Raw genomic sequence first — 19855 nt, 5'->3', positions numbered from 1 at the left:
TGCTGCTGTGAAATCACAGAGCAAGGAGCTGCCCACCCTTGTGACACTAACGCTATTCCGGGGTTGGGAGGCAGGAATCCATACCCCAATTTGCCGTCTAGATCGCTCAGGGAAGCTCGCTCCTCCAGGAGTCTATTTCCTGGTCTCAGAAGAGGCCAGTGACACCCTCTCTGTGCGAGTGGCGGCATGTTCTGTAAGCTGCGGGTGCGAGGCGCCGCCTCTCCTCGGTGGCCGGCGGCCCAGCCTCGAGTTCTGCCCTCTGGCCCCTCCCTTCCCTGCCCTCCTTCCCTTCGCTGCTCTCCCTGGCTTCTCCCACGGCAGAGCTGGAAGTCAGCAGGAGAACGGGCGGCAGCGACTGGATGGTGCACAGGATAGCCTGTGGCCAGAAAACCAGCCTGGGCCCGACTCCCACTGAGATGGAGAGAAACGATGCTTCCTTCTTCCTTCCCCAAAACTCAAGCGCAGGGTGTGGGGGCCGTGGCCTCTGAGGATGGGCGGGTTGTAGCTGGGGAGTGGAGCTGGGCGCCTGGAGCTCCAGCTCTGCTGCGGGCCTTCCTGCGTCTCTGACGCGCCCTGTGGGCCCCGTGTGCGCTGCCAGGGAACGAGGCCCCGAGGGAAGCAGGCCCTGTGTGCGCGGCCGGGGGACAAGGCGGCCCCCACAGAGCCCCCTGCCCGGTAATGACAGCGCTTCTGCTCCCCCGTGCGCTGGCGCGGGTTCTTAGGACGACAGGCTTCTCGTGTCGGTCAGCGCCTCCCGGGGACGTGCTCCAGCAATCAGTGGAGAGCTGCGCTCGCTCGGGAAGCCCCAGTGCTGAGTGCTTGCTAAACCCACCCGTCTGCCTGTGCCCCTTACAGCCGTGACCTCTGCGAGCTCCAGGGACTACGCCCTCGCGGCCGGGGCCGTGAACCAGACGCGGTCCTACCGCGTCCTGCAGAACATCACCTTCCAGGCCTGCAGGCACGCGCCCCGGCCCCGCGCGGCGCCTGCAGTGCAGCAGCTGAGCGTGGACCGCGTCTTCGCCTGGTACGCCGAGGACGAGGGTGTGCTCCGCTTTGCCATGACCAGCCTCATCGGCCCTGCTGGAGGTTCGGCCCCCTTTTTGCTGCTGGGTGAAAATTGCCTGTGACCTCTCCTCTCTTCAATCCTTTCTGGGTCTCACGGTCACCAAGGGTCACTGGGCTGTGGGAGGGGCTGGTGTGAGGGCCAGCGAAGCAGGGCCGTCCTTGGGGCCGGACGGAGGGAGGGAAGCCAGGGGACAGGAGATGACGGTGTCGGAGTGAAGGGGCGCTTCAATTCTGGAAACCGGCAGTAGTGTCCCCTGGAAGACCACACGTGTCCCCACAGCTCGTGTGGGTCCTGTGAGCCGAGCGGGCCCAGCGCGGGTCAGGGCGACAGGCAGTCTGGGTGCCTCCCCCAGGCCCAGTGCGCATCGCTTCAGACCACGGGGCTGGGGCGGAGGACTCGACTCGGGATGAGAGTCCTGCGCCCACTGGCTGGCGGGGGTTTGCGTGAGGAAACTCGGTCGGGGCGCAGGCCCGGCACCCAAAGCTGGGACTGTCAGGAAGTGAATTAATGGCATGAAAATGTCCGTCGGTTTTAGAGGAAGACGTACATCAGATGAAGGGAAAAGACTGTTATTGGCGATTTCTCAAGGAGAGATTTAGGCAGAAACAATGGGGAGAGCGTCCTTCACCTTTCGATGTCCAGCCCTTTGCTGGGCGTGGATGCCTGTGGTAGAAAGGGGGGATAGTGAGGAGCGCCCAGCGGGGGTCCCCTCGGTTCTGGAATCGTAGGGGGAGATGCCAGGTGGGAAGCACAGGGTGGAGGAAGCCAGCAAGCCGCCAGGTCCCAGGCTGCTAATGTGCCTCCAGAATTTTATGATTTTCCTTCCACCTGAGTTAGTAACAACAGGAAGTAATAGTAATAGCAGAGGGCGGCGTGCTCGGTGCCAGGCACTGTTCCAAGAGCCCTGGTGAGTCACCTCGCTCAGGCCCACGACAGCCTCACCCTGTGGACAGAGGGATTCTCCCCATGCTGCAGACGAGCAATTGGCCTGGTCGCAGCTGGACGGGGCCCCAGTTCCAGAGCCCAGCAGGGCCTGGCGTCTCCACAGGGACTGCCCCGCCTCGGCTGCCCTGATTCAGACATGTTCTCCAAGAGGGAACGTGTGTTCTAACCCTGCTTCCTCCGCCCTTAGAGAGAACAGCAGGACTGCTCGTTCTCCCTGAACGGGAGAAAAACAACAAAGGAAAACGCTGAGAGTAAACCATCCTTTTCTTCCCCTCCCGGGCCTGTGAGGCAGCCTCCGGAGCCTCCACTTCTCCAGGGCAGTTATCTGGCTGGAGCTCGTGCAGCTGTGGCCCCTGGTTGGGGCTCCTGGGTTCAGTCCCCTCGGGAGCAGTTGGGGCCACACCCCCAGTGCTGGAGCACAGGGCCGGCCGTCCTCTGTGGGGTCACGAGCGGGCCCAGGAGCCTCCCGCTCTCGCTCCCTCTCCAGGGCTCACCATGTGGTGGAGTGGAATGGACGGCTCCTTTAAGGAAGCCGTCTTTCCTCTTGATCAAACGAGTAGTAAATTAGTTCTAGATCCTCTGTGGAGGCTCAGCCACTTCAGGGGGCGAGGCTGAAGTGGAGGATGTCTGAGGAAGGATGGTGCTGCTTCTCACTGTAATAGAAAGGCTGACAAGCCGTGGAGAAGGAGTAGCTAAATGGCCTTGGAAATGTGTTCTCAAAGTAATGCTTTTGGAAACTGTCAGGGAAAGTAATCCGTAACCGATCTATAAATGGAAATTGGGCTGAGCTTATTCTGAGCCAAATATGAGGTCCATGTAGCCCAGGAGAGTCCTTCCACAAAGGAATGGAGTACTCCAAAGAAGTGGGGTGTACAGAGTGGTTATATACCCCCAAAGAGGATGTTTCACATAGGATTGAAATGTCCCTTTTACAACAGTCGCGAGACTGCTCTGTCGGCACAGTGATTGATGGACACAGCAGGGAGGTCTGCTGTCTCGGTGGACACAGCAGGGTGGCAGGTCTGTTGTCTCGAGCTGGGTGGTCACAGGTGAGCTGGGTGGTCACAGGTGAGTACAGCAGTCAGTTCCTAGCCTCGGGAGAGATGCTTATCCTTAAGGAAATGCCAGTGTAGGGGGAAGTTGCACCTTTATCTTAAGGGCATTTGTTTTTGCCATAGGAAATGTTTAAAGCAGATATAATCCACACTCAATGGCCACGTCGGGCCCTTTTGGAAAAAACAAAGTCAGGCCGAATTAGATTTACACCAAATGGCTTCCTCACATACTCCAGTATCCTATTGTTTGCCGTTTGTCAAAACCAAATTCGGTGCCGGGCTGTGTGCTCATGAGGGCTCTGCTTGGGGAGAGCTCTGCCATCGTCGTCCTGAGACTGAGTCACCTGTGAACCAGGGGCTCCATGTTCTCTGTTGCCCTGGGCTCTGCAGGTTATGCGGCCAGTCCCGTCGGGAGCTCTGGTTAGGTCGGTGTCACGTAGGTATGGACGGCTCTCCTCAGTTCACTGGGCCAGTGTCCCATCGAGTTGGCAAGTCCACTTCTGTGCTGTGTTCCTCTTTCACTGCCCGGCAGGGTGTGAGCCCCTCGTGTCCGTGTGGACTCGCCTGCCTTTGCTGGAGCAGCCTCGGTGAGAATCTAACCCTGGAAAGCCCTTAACGAGAAGGCTGAGCACTCATGTTTATAAATTAAGACATTTCGAAGCTCACTGCCCCTGTGGCTGGAGGGGCCAGGCCTATTTGTACAGGATCTTCTCCTAAAATGGAGAATAATAACAGGGGAGTCAGGGTTTTGTCTACAAGGGCCCTCCGTAAGGACGTGACCCTGCTGATCTTAATGGGAACACGAGCTGGGCTGACTCGGGAACGAGGCCTGTACCCCCAACCCCAGCAATGTGCTTCCAGTCTGCCTGCAAGAGGCCTGGAGGGAGGGCAAGGGAGTCCAAGGACGCCCAAGGAGCCACGTGGTTTGGGGATGGGCTCATGCTGACGTGTTTAAGTTCACCGGGTTAAAGGACTGGAACCGTTCCCTGGTCCTTGGCAGAGATTTTGTCTCTTCAGCCAGCATCATCGAGGGGAACCAGGGGTAAACCCGCGGCCCTGCTTTTTTCAGGCTGTAACGTGGGAATTAATAGGGCGCTCTGCCGCGGGAGCACACTGGGGTGCGCTCATAAAGCGATGGTGGGACTTTGCCAGAAACAGGGGTGTTCATCAGGGACTCAGCCTGGCACCCGCTTCCCAGCCGACTCAGAGACACTGAGACTCAGGCAGGATCTCAGACGTCAAGTCATCGCTGCTTATGGGAGGATAGGTCTGCGGCAAGGCTGACCCTAAAAATAAGTTCTGCGAAAGTCATTCCTAAATCTTTAAAAAGCAAGGTCTCCTCGTTAATTAAAATTTGACCTATAAAGTAGTGAATTTTAGTGGGAGATCGCTCAAGTTAGAGGCAGAAGTTCGGGGGGGTGAGTCCTGCCGTGCCACTTCCTGGCTTGGAGCTCGGGCAGTTTTCCCAGTGTCTCTCGCTTGCTTTCCTGGTTTGTGAAAATTACCAATGGCAGGGATAACAGGCCCCTCAGAATTAGCCTCAGAGTTGCATGAGATGCCGGAGCAGAAGTGCTTTAAGATACAAGGATGCCGTGTGCCGGATGCTTCCATTCCCTGGACGCACACCTGTCAGCAGAAGGCTGGCTGTCTGTGGGGCAGGCGGAGGCAGCTGCTCTGGAGTCAAACCACAGCACAGACGGTCCATCCTGGACTGGACATCCACATGTGAGGGCACAGGGGCCCTCAGACAGACGGTGACGGTCAGTCCCAAGGACCCCGTCTCTTTCCTTCTGCGCTGTCCTCTTTCAGCAGCCAGAGTGTGCTGTTTTTATTTCCTCTCCACCATGCAGGGGACTCGGAGCCCACCCCCGTGAATCCTTGCTATGACGGGAGCCACGCATGTGCCATGACAGCCCGGTGCCGCCCGGGGGCAGGTGTGGACTACAGCTGCGAGTGTGCACCCGGGTACCAGGGAGACGGACGGAGCTGTGCAGGTGAGGTCTTCCTCGGGGCCTCCAGCATCGTGTTTGTGAGACAAGTGTCTGTCGTCTCTGTGATCTCCATTGATCAATGAGTTTAGCAGCTGTTCATCTAAACAGGATTATTTTAAAACCAAAGCATATTCTGGTTTGAGAGGATGGTCTGGGGTGGGTATTTGGGGCTGGGATTGTGAAAAAAGACATTTATTGCAATTCCTGCATATTTTGGGTTCTTAAGTTTTGTAATTTTAAGTCTGCGTTATTTCTTACATTTACTAAATGGTACATTTTCTGTTTTTCTTTAGATTTCACACACTGTGTTCTTCCAGAAACACATTATATCCCAAAAAGCAGCAATGGAAATTTCTTTACATCTTAAGTGAAAAATTGTTTGTGTTTTTCTTTTAAATGTTTATTATTTTTTAAATGTTTAAAGAATTCTCGGAATGCTTATTCAAAATTTGTCTCCCTGTGGCTCATACTTGAGTGACTTGAAATGCGTGCTTCTCATGTGTGATGCTCTGCACACGCAGCCATGTTGGGGCTGAGAAAGCCTGCGTTTCGACGCCAGTCCAGCCCACCCGCCGCTGGTCTGTTGAAGCCTCGAGTCGTGGGAAACGCCGAGTTTTCAGACCTTCCACTCGTGGGAACCTTGACCAAGGGGCACTTTCCTGTTCTCATTTCTTCTTAGACGTAAATGAGTGTGCGACTGGCTTCCACCGCTGTGGCCCCAACGCCATGTGTGTCAACCTGCCCGGGAGCTACCGGTGTGAGTGCCGGCCTGGGTATGAGTTTGCAGACGACGGGCACACCTGCCGTGGTAAGTGCCCGAGCTTCCCCCGTTGTGGCCCACATGGTGCCGCACCTGGGTCTCCATCCCGTAGGGTTTCCCCTTCCTCTGATGGACGGAAGCTCTGCTGTGTGGTTGTCTGGAAAACAGATGGTTTGGATTGAAATACCTGAAGCGCTGGCTCCGCTCAGCCCTGTTTGTGTTCTGTGTCGTCCCCCTCGGCGGGTGTTTCTGTGTTGTCACTGAAGGGTGTTCCCTGCAGTGAGGACTGCTGTGTGTCTCGATGTCCGGCCCAATCACATGATGAGACTGAACCTCTAATAATGTCTAGCAGCTCTAGGGAGAGTCAGGTGTTTCTCTAATAGAATGAAGAGGATTTGTAATCCAGAGACGCGTGTCCACTTGGCCAGCTTGGAGCTCCAGCTGTAATCCACATGCCCTTTCTAGGGTCCCAGAAACACACTGTGGACTGAGAGTGGACCCAAACAGACTAGAATTCCAGATTCATCCCATTGGGAGAGCTGGGCGGTGATGGAGAAGTACCCTTCTCAACCCAGCAGGATGAGTCCAGCAACGGTAGAGACCATGCGAGCGGGGTGTGTGTGCATGTGTGGGTGTGTTTGCACATGCATTTGTGTGTGTGGGTGTGTGCATGTGCGGGTGTGTGCAGACGTTCATTTGTGTGCATGTGTATGCATGTGCACAAGTGTATTGTGTGTGCATGTGGGTATATGCGTGTGCATGTGTGTGTGCAAGTATATGGGTGTGTGCACATGCATGCAGGTGTGTGTGCGTGTGCAGGTGTGTGTGCGTATGCGTTTGTGTGCTGTGCAGGGGTGCATGTGTGTGCATGCACGTGTGGGTGTGTGGGTGTGTATGCATGCACATGTGTGCGTGTGCTGTGCAGGGGTGCATGTGTGTGCATGCACGTGTGGGGGTGTGGGTGTGTATGCATGCACATGTGTGCGTGTGCAGGTGTGTGTGCATATGCGTGTGTCTGCTGTGCAGGGGTGCATGTGTGTGCGTGCACATGTGGGTGTGTGGGTGTGTATGCATGCATGCGTGTGTGCACACATGTGCATTTGTGTGTGGGTGCATGTGTGCGTTTGTTGTGTGTGTGCGTGTGTGGAGCACTGGTCCTGGGGAGGCACAGCTTGCATCTAGCCCTGTCTTGAGGGCTGACCCTCACATCCACTGTTCTCACCGCAGACCAGAGCAGCGTTCCTAAGGTTAATATGCAGACAGACAGTCCCCAGATCCTTCTAGAATCAGGTTCCGACCTTCGGTTCTGGGGTGGCCCGTGAGCCCAGATGTCCCGAGGCTGCGGGCATGTCAGCCGCGAGGAGCAGGGCTCGTGCAGGCCTGAGCTGGACGCCTGGCCTTCTCTTTCAGTGGTAGCCCCGCCCCCCAGCCCCTGCGAGGATGGCAGCCACTCCTGCGCCCCCGGCCAGGCTCGGTGCATCCCCCGTGGGGGTGGCGCCTTCAGCTGCGCCTGCCTGCCCGGCTACAGCGGCGATGGGCACCAGTGCAGTGGTGAGTACGCATGGCCCAGCGACTCGGGAGGGCCCTGTGGGGCCGGGACCCTCAGAAAGGACCTCCTCTGACTGCGCAGAGAGGGAAGGGGTCTGCTGGGTCGGGAGGGGCCGGGCTGGTGGAGCAGGGTGTTTGTGGAGACGCTCCAGGCCAGAGAGTGCGGCCGGTGGTGACCGGTGCTCAAGCCGTGGGCCGCAGGGGCCGGGGAGGCGGCTCTCCCCTGGGAAGGTCCCCTCGGTCCCTTTGGTTGCCAACCTCATCCCCTGCTTGCTGCGCTGATTTCTGGCAGCCGCTCCCCCGCTGGAGCGATGGGTTAAGTGTCTCTGCACTTAGTTATGACCCTTCTACTTCCTTCCCTGCCTGCTCTGCCTGGGGCGGAGCCTCCATAGACAGAGCAGGACGTTAGCACCGGCCTAGTGGCTCAGCACTTGTCTCCCAGAAATCTGCCTCCTTTAAGACTTCGTACAGAATTTCATGGAATCACGAGACCAGAATGCAGGGCTGGCTGTTCAAAATTAATTAGAAATGATGTGTGAGGTCGTTCCTGGAAAACCAGGCATAACTCGGTATAAACATTCATGAAACTGGGATTAGCCGTATGTTAACGTGGAGATTTTTCAGGAAATCTGCATAATATAATCCATTGAAGGTTTTCAAAGTACCCAATGACACGTGATTGGAAACGCAATTTCATGCCATCTGTCTGTCAGTAATGCACACAAATTGTGTAAAGTGAGACGCGGAGGAGAGGATACTGGGAGAGGGTCTGGAGTAGAGATGGTCGGTTTGGGGCACATGGCCCGAGAGGTAGCTCGTCTTCTCCCGGCCACCGGGGCACTGCAGGTGTGCTGGGAACAGCCCTGTGGCCCTGGGAGCCTCGCAGGGTCTGGACAGACCGGCCTCCTCCTCACCCCGTGTCTGGTCCTGTCCTGCCCCCACAGCGTCCAGCAGCAGAGGCTGGGCAGCACGGCCCATGCGTGCAGGCGGGCTGCTATCTAGACCCGGCTCCTTGATGGGTGGTGTCTCCCCCTCTGCTGCACAGAAGCTCTGCTGCGTGGCTTCCTTGCAGACGTGGTCTACACTGAAACGATCAAAGCCATGGTTTTTCCTGAGACAGAGCGCGTCTCTCCGCCTAGACGGAGGTGCATCTGTGGCTCACACACTTGTCCACTCGGCCGGCTGGGCACAGAGGGTGGACTCCTCATGGTTCCGTTAGGCCCACACCTGTGGAACTTTCCATTCAGTTCCGTTCAGCACATGACTGGGCTCTAGGAAGTGAGACTGCGCCGAGAATGGTCCCATCCGCAGGGTCTCCTGTCAAATATCTGGCTGCTCGGCTGGCACACATCGGCTTCTGTGTGTCTAACTCCCTCGGTCCCTGGCTGAGGGCAGAGCAGTGTGTGACGTGAGTCATCAGAATGGGGCTGTGGTGGCCACCTCCGGCCCTCCTCCCTCCTGGAATTGCTCTCTCCCTCCTTTGACTTCGGCTTGTCCCGCCAGACTCTGGCCCCTGTCTGGGGTCGTGCTAGGACCCTGAGAGTGGCTGCTTTTCCACATTGGGAAGTCACAGTGTTGCCATCCTGGGTGATTCCGCCCTCTGGTGATTTCTGCCATTTTCACTTGTCCCTGTCTTATCTCCGGTTCTCTGCTTTCGGGATTCTCTCTGGATCCACATCAGTGTCCGGGGCTGGCTCAGTGCATCCTCTACTCCGGGACCCTCCAGGGGTGCGGCAGACTTGGGGTCTCATCCGATGGCCCAGCTGGAAAGATGCACACGTGGTTGTTGGCAGGGACCAGTCCTCCAGGACTGAGGACCTCGGGACCTTGCTGGCTGTTCCTGGAGTGACCTCCTCTTCTGCTGTGTGGACCCTCCAGCTGGGTGGCTCACTTCACCGCCAGGAGCAGAAAGTCTGCCAGCGACATGGAGTTAGAGTCACAGAGATGATGCCCCCTCAGTGCTGCTTCAGGGTGTGGTCACAAGGTGCTCAAGGGAAGGGGGTACACAGGACGGCGAATGCCAGGAGACAGGCAGCTCTGGGGCACTCTCGAGGCTGCCGTCCACACATCAGGCCCTGGGTGGTAGAGAAAGGGTGGTCATCGTCCTAAAGACCTAAGCCGTGCACGCATCAGGCCGGGCAGTCGCGAAGGTGAGCAGCAAGGTAGGTGTAGGATGTGTGTGCCACAGTGTGCGTGTGTCCCAGTGACCGTAGGGATAAATGGAGAAAATGGAGAAGTAGAGAGAAATAGAAGCAAAGGCTCTGTTTTGTGGCAAGTGCGTTCTTGAAGGACACACACACACACTTTTTTACTCCATCAAACCAGCAATAAACGGGTGTGTTTTCCTCCAGCCAGTTTGTTCAAAACCGGCTTCCCTGGAGCGGCTGCCCGTGGCTGTGGGCCCTTGATCAATGGGGTCACAGCTGGAATCCTCATCCAGGTTGAGCTGTCTCCTCTGGCCTCGCTCCCTCGGGACGGATGGCGGCCCCGATCAGTGTGAGCGGATGCCTCCCAGGCGGGTCTGTGCCTTGGATCCTGGTGACCCTGGCACGTCCCGAGTGGGGAGCTCTGCAGGGAGGAGTGAGCTGAGCAGGGGCCCGTGGCTCAGCTGTGGTTGCTTAGGAGGGATGTAGGAGGTGCTTACAGGGTCCTCTCTGGTCCCTGTTCCGAGATGTGGATGTTGGGTCAGGAACCATGAAGTTGCTGCAGCCCCGGGGGGAGAGGAGAGCGGCATGAAAGAAATCTGTTAAACCCCAGAGAGGGTCTCGCCAGCCACACCAGCCACACTGGCAGGCCCACATGCACTCGGCTGGGTGGTTTTGAGCGGATTTCAGTGTTTGAGCGGTTTTGGGCGTGGGCTCAGAGTTAGGGCTGAGAGAAGAATGTCAAAGAACCAACGCGGGAGCTCAGAACAGAGCGTTTCAAACAGGTTTTTAACCAGCTCGACAGACGATAGAGTGAGTCATGCCGAGCCTGGGCCGGCTTTCGTCCCTGGGTGGCCAAGGGCCTTGTGGCCTGGACCTCAGGCCTGGAAGCCAGACACCCTGACTATGATTGTGACATAACGGAGCCCCGACCCCCAGTGCTGCGAGGGCAGCCCCGCCTTGTCCGGGGCCGACGGGAGCCCCACTCCGTCTCCCGACCCTGACATCCTGGGATGCAGAGGAGAGCCCTTGACACAAGGCCCCTCGCTGTGCTGCTGGTGCCCGCTAGGCGCCAGCCTCCTCTGCAGGGGCCTCGGCTGCCTCTGGCTCTCTGGGGACAGGGCCGTCCTGCTCAGATGCTCTTGTCTCTCCAGGACATCTCCCAGGCTTGTCCCTGACCATGCTGTCTCCCGCGACTGCAGTGTCTCTGGGGAGGAGGCTGGTCAGACTCCTAGGCCCTTGGCTCTAAGAACATAAGTAACTTGGGAGCTCAGGGGAGTCCCCTGTTTGTTCAAAAATAATCCCGAGAGCTGACCCATGGTTCTAGAAGCTGGCCCGGGTCTCAGGAATTCCTGCTTCCGTCCTTGCTGGGCTCCTGTGGCCGCGAGGAGTGCTTTAGCATGTGTCCTGAATAGCTTCAGTTTCCTGTGTTTGGCTGCATGCTCACTTGACAGCTTTGGTCTCACAGCTTCTCCCAGGCCCCAGGACTGGACAGTCGCCAGCCCTTCCTGGCTGGCTCTGAGCTGGAGGGACAGACGGCCGACCTCGAGGAGGCCCGTGTGACCAGGAAGCCCATGTGGCTGAGACCAGGCTTCTGCTGTAATCGGGTTGTTTGGTTTATTTGGGGAGCTGAGGAGCTCACCAGAAACGCTTGTTTGCTTCTAGCTCTGCAGACAGTTCCCCCCAGGATCCTGCCTTTGTGGGAAGGACAGGCCAGAGGCCCGGGGCCGGGGGCAGAGCCTCTGGTGGCCTTTGCTGGGGGTGTTGAGCACCGGGACTGTCCAGGCTTAAGGGCACTGACTCGTGTTGACTAAACTGCGCGAGGAGACTGCGCGAGTGCCCTCCGTGTCACTGCGCAGGGGACACTAGCTGGCACTGGGCGAGGGGCGCCTGGGGGCTCAGGGGAGTGAGGTTACAGCACACATGATGTCGCCTGGGCTGTCCTGGCACAGATGTCACCTGGGAGGCTGGGTGATCCATGTCCCATCGGGGCCGTGACTCTGGCGTCCGGGTCGCGTGTCTGCTGTGGGCTTTATGCACCGAGGTGACAGGTTCCCTGCTCTGGGACCCTGTGTCCTGGGTTTCCCGCGACTTCTCCTGTCGTGTACACGTTCAGGCGTTTTGGACGTGGCTCGGTGTGGCGTTTGTCTTGTTTCAGTGGGGCCTGGCTGGACCAGCCTCGCCTTCCTCGTGCTCTTAGCCCGGGCGTCTGGCTCCGCGCTCCCACACGCATGGCTCGTTCTTCTCTGGGAGGGGGAGCCTGGCTGCTGTCGGCAGGTGCTGTCGTCAGTAAATGAAGTAAAGGATGCGGTTGCTTTGTCTGAAGGTCCACGACGTGGTGGTTCTGAGAAGTGCGGGGTTGACCCTCGCGGCTGTGGGGGAGCGTGGCCTGGAGTGTGTGAGGTTTCCTTCCATGTGTTCTCCCAAAACCGCGGACAGTGTTTCTCTTACACTATGTTTCTCCTGAAGGGGAAAGTGAGGGTTTCTATCTGAGGTCAGAGCTCTGGGCAGGTGGGCCACAGCGAGGGGAGACCAGTGTCACGTCCACTCACTGTGGTGTCCCTGGGAGGGACTCGCGGTTCCCGCTCGAGACGCTCGTTTGAGGCTGTGACTTCCCAGAGGCACGGTGGATGAGACGCTCTAGACTACGCGGCACACGGATTCCACGCTGGCGTTCAGTCCTGGCCTCGTTCTGCGGGCTCGACCTCGGGGACAGCATGGCTACCTGGGCCCAGGGCCTTCTGGGTAGACCCGCGTGCGTGGGGCCCTGCACGGTGGGGCTGTACCATGAGGTCATGCCTCCTCTGTCCCTCTCCGCTCTACAGATGTGGACGAGTGCTCTCAGGACCCGTGCCACCCCGCGGCCTCCTGCCACAACACCCCCGGCTCCTTCTCCTGCCGCTGCCGCCCCGGCTACCATGGGGACGGCCTCCGGTGCGCACCTGGTAAGGTTGGGAGGCCAGACGGGCTCAGAAGCCCCCGCCCCTCGGCGCTGTTTCTCTGCGGCCTTTCCACCCACCTGTGCTGTGGGGCTTGAGGCCTGGCTGGTGGATCTTCAGCTGTCAGGGTGGCGGACAGCTGCTGGGTGGTGTTTGGGGAGGCCCGCGGATGCCCGCCAGCGTCCTACTCACAGCAGCTCTGGGGCCCGCCCGGGGTCTGCTTTGCTGCTATGTGTGAGTTACGGGACGTGCTGAGACGAGTGGACTCAGCGGGCCGGGTGCCCCCTGAGCTGGGAGGGGCGCCCCGTGGCAGCTCCAGGACCCAGCTGGCACCAGGCAGAGACTGAGGCTGGCAGCGGAGGGCAGGTGGGTCATGATGCCTTTTGTCCCTCCTTTCTGTCCCTTGCCCTGGTCCTGGAAGACCCCCTCTCAGGACTGAAACCCTGTGAACGCCAGCAGCACGAGGCCCAGGCGCAGCTTGCCCTCCCAGGCGCCCAGCTCCACGTCCCCCAGTGTGACGAGCACGGCCACTTCGTGCCCCTGCAGTGTGACAGCAGCACTGGCTCCTGCTGGTGCGTGGACCCTGACGGCCATGAAGTCCCCGGCTCCCGGACTCGCCTGGGCTCTGCCCCACCTCACTGTGGACCCCCAGGTGAGCCCACAGCAAGGAACCCCTACCAGCTCGGGCCTGCAGCTTGAGAAGCAGGTGCCGACTGGGGGGCAGGGCGGAGCTGTGCCCAGATCACGCTGACTCGCCCGATCACCGTCCTTCCACAGCCCCATCCTCCCAGGAGACTCGGCCAATAAGTGACATCCGCATGCACGTTCATGTTACGGGGACACAGACACGTGCACGTGACGTGCGACCACGGCTGCCCCTCGACCCAGCCTCCCAGACCCTTGTCCATGGCGGGGCTGCAAGCTGAGGCTGCGTCTGTAGGTGGCCTGGGTCTGTCACGCTGTGGAGGGGGGCCTGGGAGCTGCAGGCTCCTGCCTGACCAGCCTTTTGTCTAACAGGAAAACTGCCCCCCATTACTTTACGTCACTCATCTCGGCCTCCTGAATGGCAGGAAACAGTCTGAGGTTGTTTTAACGTCAGTAGGGAAAATAACAATGACGCCTGTGGGCGGCTCCAGCTGGTTTGCTCCAAGTCAGTGAGTCGGCCCCGGCCAGGCCCTGCGTGTCGGTGGGATGGCTGTCGCCCAGGCACCTTCGGGAGAGGGGCAGGGAGCTGTTGGTGAGCCGTGCGACCAGAGATGCCGCTGCCTCCCTGTCCAGGGGCACGGTGACCCTGTGCGCACAGTTCACCAACCGCAGGCTGCCAAGGCGGGTCCTGTTCCTCGCTGAATCGTTCAGAGGTGGGAAGAACTTTTTTTCTAAAATACAGAAGAACCTCATTATGAAGAATGTAGGATTGGATTGATACCATTTTAGCCAAAATAATTCCTGAATCCACAAGCTTGCCGTTCAAAGATCCATTTTACTGTTGAAAGGATTCCGTAAATCCTAGCTTGGCTTTTAAGGCAGAAGTGTGAGGCTGGAGAACTGCCACCAGTGCCGACCCTCTCAGTGATGTTAACGTCACAGCCAGAACCTTAGCAGCTCTGACTCACGTGGGTAAACTGGAGACGCGTGGTCCAGACGCACACCCGGTGCTGCGGTGGCGCTCCCAGCTCCCCGGGCCCTGTTTTCAGGAGAAGACTTCACGCGTCCAAAAAAGAAGGCAGAGAAATTCTGTTCCCACGCGCCTGCCCTTTGAAACGTGGGCTCTAACTCCAGCTGGGCCTGGAAGAAATCAGATGGCTGGGGACCCTGTTAAGTTTATTGGGCGCGTGCGTTGAGGACAGTGATTCACAAGGAACCGAGAGGATGAGAAGCGAGGACTGACAGAGGAGCACGTCCTCCGTGCACACTCACCCGTGGCCCAGACCTCGCTCAGTGCTGCGTGGCCGTGGCTGCTGTTTCTGACTAGTCTCATCAGCACAGGGAGGCAGCTTGAAGCGGGAGAGCACTGTGCCTGAGGTTTCAAAGTGTTTAAAACCCCGCCACCCAGAAACAGGAGGGCAATAAGCCCCAGATGGGTGGAGACACAACCTCAAACAGCGAGGAAGGCGACGGTGCAGGAGCCACGGGTCCCAGAAGCTGATGGTGCCAGGTCCACATTCCAGACAAGAGGGCGCCCTGCTGGGTGGTCCCCGAACCAAGAACAGACCCTCTGGTTTGGAACATGGGGCTGGGGTGCTGGGTGCTTCTGCAGGAGCCCCGCCCCACAAGGGGCGCGTGTCGGAGGGGGCGGCGCTCCCTCTCAGGTCTCTGGGACGCGTCTGGGAGAGGAGCCAGCCTTGCCTTCCCTGTGAGGCCTTTGCGAGACCTCGGCTCCTGTGGGTCAGAAGCTTGGGCCAGTCGGCCGCTGGGCCTGGCGGGCAGTGGGGAGGGCAGAGCTGGAAACAGTGGGGCCAGAGCAGGGCAACGTGGTGGGAAGCCCAGAAAAGGGATCTGCTATGAGATGATCCCCGGAACAGGTGGGCAGAGGATGCGGGAGCTGGCGCGTCAACAGCCAGTGTCCACGTCCACCCCGCGGTGCTCACACCGGTCATGGCACGTCCACTCAGGACGGTTTTCCGGGGTGGACTGCGGGCTGCAGGGTGGGCCTTCAGTAGCACCTCCCAAGGCACTCGGGCCACCTACAGGGAGCAGGGCCTGGCACTGGCGCTGGAGCAGGTGGAGAGGATCAGGAGTGTTGGAAGGATCACGTGGACCCCGAGTCCCCAGGGAACGTCCCCACCGCTCACAGAGGCTGGGCGGGGCAGTCTGTGGGGCCTGGCGCCTGCGCAAGATGGTCCCTTTCCAGGCACGGAGCCTGCGTCCCCATCCCCTTGTCCCCGGGACAGGAGCCCGGAACCCTCTGGTGCCCATGGAGGACTCCTGGAGCCCGTCGCTGCTCTGGCCCAGCATCCACCGGCTGCTGGGGCCTCACTGATGGACAGGGGAGGAGGACCAGGAGGCTGGGTGTGGGGATCCGGAGCTACATGCGTCCTTGTGTCCTTGGCTCACAACCGAAGGCTGTTTGTCCCCCCTCTGCTCAGAGCCCACCCCGAGGCCCCGGACCGTTTGCGAGCGCTGGAGAGAAACCCTGCTGGAGCTGTACGGGGGCGCGCCCGGGGACGACCAGTACGTGCCCCAGTGCGATGAGTGGGGCCACTTCACCCCCCTGCAGTGCCATGGCAGGAGTGACTTCTGCTGGTGTGTGGACCGAGATGGCAGAGAGGTGCCGGGCACCCGCTCCCAGCCAGGCACCACCCCCGCCTGTAAGCCGGATGCCCTCCCAGCCACAGCTGCCAGGGGCTGTGGTGGAGGGGTGGGGGTGGGGGCAGTGGGTCCTGCGGAGAAGTCGGTCACGTGCCACTGGGTTGAGTTGGGCCCGCCCGAGGTCCCCGTTTGCATCCATGTTTGGTGCCCTCAGCAGCAGGCGCTGTAATGGGACATCTGGAGTCCAGCTCAATGTGCAGTTGATCCCCCCAGTGTGACGGGACGCACATCATCTGGGCCCAGAGGGGAGCCGACACAGAACCAGCCCTGGTTTCCTCCCTTAAAAGAAAAACACCAACCTGCTGTTGTTGGAAGGGGGTGTTCTGTCTTCCGTCCTCATAACTGGCAGTGGTTTCCCTAAGAGGTCCCTGAGAAGACCCTCAGGGTTCGGGCTTCTCATGAGGCCGATCTGGAGCACAGCTGTGGGGGGTGAAGAACCGGGTGCTGGAGGTGCTGGGTGTGGGAAGCTGGCCTTCCTTGCTCTCCCGCCCACCTGCTCCACTTCCTCTGCTCCTGTCCCTCTTCCCCGCAGGTGTCCCCACAGTCGCTCCCCCCACGGTCCAGCCCACGCCCCGGCCTGACGTGACCCCTCCACCCGTGGGCACCTACCTGCTCTACGCCCAGGGCCAGCAGATCGGCCACCTGCCCCTCAATGGCACCAGGCTTCAGAAGGACGCGGCCAGGACCCTGCTGTCGCTGCATGTAATGTGGATGCCCGTGGGGCAGGCTGCAGGGGGGACACAGATCTAGGTGGGCTGGGCCTGAGCTGGGGGGTCCTGGGGGCATCTGCCGAGCCTGATGCCTCCACCATATGGCTCTGCTGCCAAGCCCTGTTTGACTGGCCAGGGCCACTTTCTCCAGCCAGGTTCACAGGCTCGGATCCCTGGAAGGGGAACAGGAGTTGTCAGGATGCTAAGGAGGCTGGTGACCCCGGGGAGAGTGACACAGTCTGAACCCGAGGCCACTGACCTCCCCAGAGGTCCTGAGAATAAGCTGCAGGAGCGCTGGCTGCAGGCTGTGGCTCATGCTCGGCCGCGTCCCTGTGGAAGTCAGTCACCTATGCCCCTTGTTGCCGCCCTCACTCCGTGCTGGCTCTGTGGACTGTGGTTCTCTGCTTTGAGCGTCTCTGACACCTTCAAAGATGGAGACATGGGGCGGGGTGGTGCTGGGATGGGGTGGACACAGCTTTCCCTGGGGCTGTCGCTGCTTCCTGAGCCGGCAGCCGCATGTCGGGGACTCCATCCCAGAGGAGGGACGTCCTCTCTGAAGTGGACAAGGGAGCTTCAGAGAGGCATCGACACTGGGTGGGAGCTCGCCCATCTGTCTCTGAGCTTCACCGACTCCTGTGAGGAACTGACTCCTGCCTGGCTCCAGACAAGTCTCGAGGCAGCTAGTGTTCAGAGAAAGATGCGCTTTCTTCCTCCTCAAGATTTGAGGTTTTCCATGGGTTTTGCTTTGGCAAACCGAGTGTGCTGCTTCGTGAGTTCCTCCGCGAGGGGCGGAAACTCAGAAACTGTCTCCCTCCCGCTGACTGTCCCAGAGGGCATCCCCGCCCACCTGAACCTGTCTCTGATGGGGGGCTGAGAAATGGAGCGGGTTATGGGCACATCTCCGGGAAGCTGGCTTGAACCGGGACCCTCTCCTCTAGGAGATGCTGCCATCTGGCATAGCCAGTGGGGGCGCATGGGAGTGCGTGACACACATGCCTCTGTTCTCAAGTAAAGTCATGCTCGCCCTTCAAGGCCTGTGCGCGTCCCCCCTTCCACAGGAGCTGGCCCCTCTGCCAGGGTCACATCAGGTGGCCCCTCGAGGCCCTGTGAGGCGAGCGGGCAGCTGGGCGGCCTCAGGGACGGCCAGTGGCCCTGGCTGTGGCTCTGCACGTCGTGGGCTTCCTAGGTCGGGGGTCTGGCTGGAAGTGGAAGGAAGCAGGGGCTGTTAAGGGTGTGGAAGGGGCGTCCAGACTTAGCACTCGGAAGGAGACTCGGCTGTCACTTAGCTATAAGGGAGGAGGGCAGACAAGGTGGGGACCACCGTCCCCAGGTCCCAGCCCACCAGGCACGGCCTTTCTGGACCTAAGAGTACAGCCGAGGCCGCGTGCGGGGCAAGGCAGAGGCAGGCGGGCTGCACAGGCAGGGCGGCCTCGTCTCCACGGGAGAGAGGGGAGTGGATCTTGTGCGTTGGTGAGTTTTACAAGGCTCTTCCAAAGAGTGCGGTAACGTCTCGACCCCAGGGACCCCTGAGACTCGGTGCAGGGTTCTCGCTGTGCCCCAGGGGTCAGGCAGCTGAGCGTGAGCTCAGGAAATGCCAAGTCCTAATTTGTCTAACTCTGTGTTTGGTCCACGCAGGGCTCCATCGTCGTGGGGATCGACTACGACTGCCGGGAGAGGATGGTGTACTGGACAGACGTTGCCGGACGGACGATCAGCCGGGCCAGCCTGGAGCCAGGGGCAGAGCCCGAGACCATCATCAGCTCAGGTGAGCACTTCCCCGGAGCACGCTTCCTGTCCCGCTGGGTTCTGCAACGTCCAGGGAACCTGGCTTTGACCCTCGGAGGTGGAGGTCTGGGCAGGTCCTCGTGAGCATAGGACTCGTGTACGCAGGGGAGAGAAGCCATCCCCCTGGGGCCTTGCTGGGTGCTGGGGCTCCAGCAGGATACTGTGGCCGCAGCTGACGCTGTGGGTGCCCGGAGGCTGGGGTTGGTCGTCCAGGGCAGACTGAGGTGGCAGAGGAAGTGACGGAGGATCTGTCCCTCCATCCCTGGTGCTGCGACGCAGACGCAGGACTTCACTGCTCAGGCACAGCCTCCCTCTCTGCCCCAGGCCCACCTTCACCCCTGCAGATGCTCCAGTCCTGCCTTTGCTGTTTCCAGGTCTGATGAGCCCCGAAGGACTCGCCATCGACCACGTGCGCAGAACCATGTACTGGACGGACAGTGGCCTGGATAAGATAGAGAGGGCCAGGCTGGATGGCTCCGAGCGCAAGGCCCTCTTCCACACGGACCTGGTGAACCCCCGTGCCATCGCCGTGGACCCCATCCGAGGGTCAGCCGGGCTCCCTGTCCTGTCCCCTGTAGCTCCCGACTCGCAGTCCTCGGGTTTTAGACGCAGTGTGGGGAGGGGAGGACAGGAGCGTGGAGCGCAGGTGCACAAGTGTGACAGCATTTCCTGAGGGTCTGCAGGGCCATGCGCTGCTCCTCCCGGACATGGACTCCCTCGTGGAGCCTCCTTCCCACCCGGAGGAGCTGACGGTGAACTGACGATTAAGCAGGACTGCGGTGCGGTGTGGGTGCAGAGCCTTCAGAGAGCGTGGAGGGCGGGCCGCTCAGAGCAGGGGAGCAGGCTCACCCGCAGAGCACAGACTGGAGCGAGGGGGCCCTTGAGGACACTGTAGTGTTGAGACCACGGTAGGGCTCACCTCTATCAAATGGTGGGTACCCAAAACTCAGACACCCACCTCTTAGTTCTCTGGCCTCGTTTGCACTGTAGCAAAAATCAAGAGAAAAGTGTTCCGTGTCTGTGACAGCTGCTGCAGTCATCAGCTGGGGCACCAGCTGGGGCCGTGTTTCAGTCCTTGTTAGAGCCGAGGGGTCTCAGTGCCTTGAGGAACTCCTGCCGTATTTAATGGGGCTTCTACCACATGAAATTCCAGAGAACCCATTCGAATCAGGAAAGAAAACTTGCAGCTCTAATTTTCAACAAAGAGTTTTTGACTCAGAAGTACTTAGTGAAAAGCTCCAAAGATGGTTCCAAAACCTGGTTCTATGCACAGGAAGACGTATTTCTCTGTTCCATTTAATTTATTCACAGCAACTTGTACTGGACAGACTGGAACCGAGAAGCTCCTAAAATTGAGACGTCGTCTTTGGAGGGCGAAAACAGGAGGATTCTGGTGAATAAAGACATTGGACTGCCCAACGGCCTAACCTTTGACGCATTCTCCAAATTGCTCTGCTGGGCAGACGCAGGTAACCGCAGGGGAACGCAGACAGAACACCTCGCCACGGGGCGCGAGCTCTCCAGCAGACCCAATCCCATCATTTCCATCCTTTGGCTTAAATTTCTAATAGTACAGCACATGACTTTTTAAAGAACATTTGTG

General features: G+C 59.4%; 1 protein-coding gene across 4 annotated transcripts in view; it reads left to right on the top strand.

The window, feature by feature from the left end:
* Positions 1 to 19855, top strand: part of NID2 (nidogen 2) — a 49121-nt gene that overhangs the window by 25692 nt on the left and 3574 nt on the right. Inside the window, exons 8-18 of one of the 4 annotated variants that reach the window (XM_044765636.2) lie at positions 856 to 1086; positions 4917 to 5060; positions 5737 to 5865; positions 7228 to 7368; positions 12335 to 12454; positions 12870 to 13100; positions 15535 to 15756; positions 16290 to 16459; positions 18103 to 18232; positions 18627 to 18798; positions 19564 to 19721. In XM_044765636.2, the coding sequence (XP_044621571.2) occupies positions 856 to 1086; positions 4917 to 5060; positions 5737 to 5865; positions 7228 to 7368; positions 12335 to 12454; positions 12870 to 13100; positions 15535 to 15756; positions 16290 to 16459; positions 18103 to 18232; positions 18627 to 18798; positions 19564 to 19721 (1848 nt within the window). The remainder of the gene's footprint in view (positions 1 to 855; positions 1087 to 4916; positions 5061 to 5736; positions 5866 to 7227; positions 7369 to 12334; positions 12455 to 12869; positions 13101 to 15534; positions 15757 to 16289; positions 16460 to 18102; positions 18233 to 18626; positions 18799 to 19563; positions 19722 to 19855) is intronic. The other 3 variants (XM_044765638.2, XM_070504363.1, XM_070504365.1) reach the window with 3 other exon arrangements.

The sequence above is a fragment of the Equus asinus genome, chromosome 2, assembly GCF_041296235.1.
Source record: "Equus asinus isolate D_3611 breed Donkey chromosome 2, EquAss-T2T_v2, whole genome shotgun sequence".
NCBI lineage: Eukaryota > Metazoa > Chordata > Mammalia > Perissodactyla > Equidae > Equus > Equus asinus.
Note: the sequence above shows the minus strand (reverse complement) of the source record. Positions and strands in the feature narration are given on the sequence as shown.